General features: G+C 55.2%; 1 protein-coding gene across 1 annotated transcript in view; it reads left to right on the top strand.

The window, feature by feature from the left end:
- COMMD8 (COMM domain containing 8) overlaps window positions 1–1,989 on the top strand; it is a 7,497-nt gene continuing 5,508 nt past the window's right edge. The window contains exon 1 of the mRNA XM_006101283.3: window positions 1–107. Within this exon, the coding sequence (XP_006101345.2) occupies window positions 42–107 (66 nt within the window). The 5' untranslated portion in view covers window positions 1–41. The remainder of the gene's footprint in view (window positions 108–1,989) is intronic.

Raw genomic sequence — 1,989 nt, 5'->3', positions numbered from 1 at the left:
GCCTGGTCTTGTCACGTGACCTGGACGCCGGCTCGCCAGGGATGGAGTCGGAGGAGGGGACGCCGCTGTGGCGGCTGCAGAAGCTTCCCGCCGAGCGGGGCCCGCAGGTGAGGGGTCAGGCCCGTCCACCCGAGACGCGTTCGCGGGCTGGCCTCGCGGCCCAGGGAAGGGAGGGTCAGGGTTGGGGTTTCGGGTGGCCGGCCCCCTGTTCCTCCGGGGAAGCGGTGGAGGCCGAGACTTGGGGCGCCACCTCCTCGCCGTGGCCAAGAGTTGCTCCTCGGGGCTTTGCGCGCAGACTCCGCCGGGCCGGCCGCACCCTCACCCTGGGGTCGGGGGCGGGGGGAGGCCCATTGCTCCCTGGGGAGGCCCGTTGCTCCCTGGGGTGGCCCGTTGCTCCTGGGGTGGCCCGTTGCTCCCTGGGGTGGCCCGGGACCCAGTTACCCCGGGGGGTGCGGAGCTGCCACCTAATCTGTGAAAGCTTACCTCGTGGACCGGTGGTTTGCAGCTTCTCACCTAAGTTTATTTCATTCATTCATTCATTCATTCATTCATTCAACATATACCTCCCAAAGCTGCCTGGCTCTAGGCACAGTGCTAAGTGCCTGGGTTACCGTGGTGACCGGGAGACGCATCCCTGGGCCCCTTGAGGGAGCAGGAAAACAATGGGTAAGTGCTGCCAATGACTGGGCGACTGGACTAGGTAGTGTGTCCCAGGGCGGCCTTTCCCTCTGGAGTCTAGAGGACAGACAGGCTGGCACCTCCAGCCTAAGCAGAAAGCCTCATCCATTTGTTCACCCAGCTTTTCCTGGCGCCTGCCCCTCGCTGAGTGCCCGGGAGTAAGGCCAAAAGGTGACTGAGACCCAGTCTGTGCCCGGGGGAGCTTGCTGTCTAGGGAGGAAACCTGGAGTTATCCAGTCATGCGTTTGCGGGAGGGGTAGCAACCCAGATTTGAAGGGGCAAGGGAAGGTTTTCAAAGCAGGAGCATCTAGATTTATTTCTAGGTTCAGTCCTGAAGGATGAGTAGGAACCAGAAGGCTATGGGGGAGGGAATGTTTCAGACAGAGGAATAGCAGCTACAGAGGCTGGAGGACGGAAGACCCCCCCCCCTCCAGGGGGCCTTTGAGGACCTGCTGTAATTCTTAGAGGCTGAAATGCAGAGTGAGAAGCAGAGGAGGGTAGCGAAGGCAGGTGAGCAGGAGTCAGTGGCTGGAGTCTGTCTGTGCCGTGCTCCTGTGTTTAGCCTTGCTACCCAAGGCACTGGCATTTTGAAGTATTGCTTAGGGCAGCAGCAAAACTTTAGTGAGTTTGAAAGATGAGAGAAATGTGGAGACAGTACCTATAACGGTATTTTGACTGTGAACTGTGAAAGGAAGAAAGCCCAGTGGTTGCTATAACAGGAAAATCTGACTGAGAAATGGAGCTTTTCCTCCCTTTGAACTTTCAAGCAAAAAACTTAGCGCCCCAAGTATTAGACCTGAAGGAAATTTGCTGACCGGGAGAGAAAGCAATATATGTTATATGGAGCTTCAGCATTAGCTTTGGGAGCTGTGGTTCTCTTTGCCTACCGACCTCAGACCACGACTGACACTTGGTGCTGTAATTAATATGTTAATATGTTTACTCCCACCGTCTCCGTTCCCCTACAGTTCAGGCCTTGTGAAGTCTTCCTTGAACACAACTTCTTAGCTGGTCCTCTTGCCTCTGGTCTCCTACTCTGAACTCCTTCAGGGTGGATACTTGTTTTATATCTCCAATTCTTGAGACTTGTGTCTGGCTCAAGGTGGTTCTTAAATCGGTGTTTGTTGAGGACAGTAATCAATTATTGCACATTAAACTCAGCGTTATCATTGGGACCGTCATCTGGATACCAGTGATGGGGCAGCTTTTGCAAAGTCCCTATTCTGTTCCATTCACTGTGGTTGAAGGGTGGGCATGGGTGCTTAGACTACATACAGTGATAGAAGGGGTGTGTGGGTAAGTACCTTTTAT

The sequence above is a fragment of the Myotis lucifugus genome, unplaced genomic scaffold, assembly GCF_000147115.1.
Source record: "Myotis lucifugus unplaced genomic scaffold, Myoluc2.0 scaffold_349, whole genome shotgun sequence".
Lineage (NCBI taxonomy): Eukaryota > Metazoa > Chordata > Mammalia > Chiroptera > Vespertilionidae > Myotis > Myotis lucifugus.
Note: the sequence above shows the minus strand (reverse complement) of the source record. Positions and strands in the feature narration are given on the sequence as shown.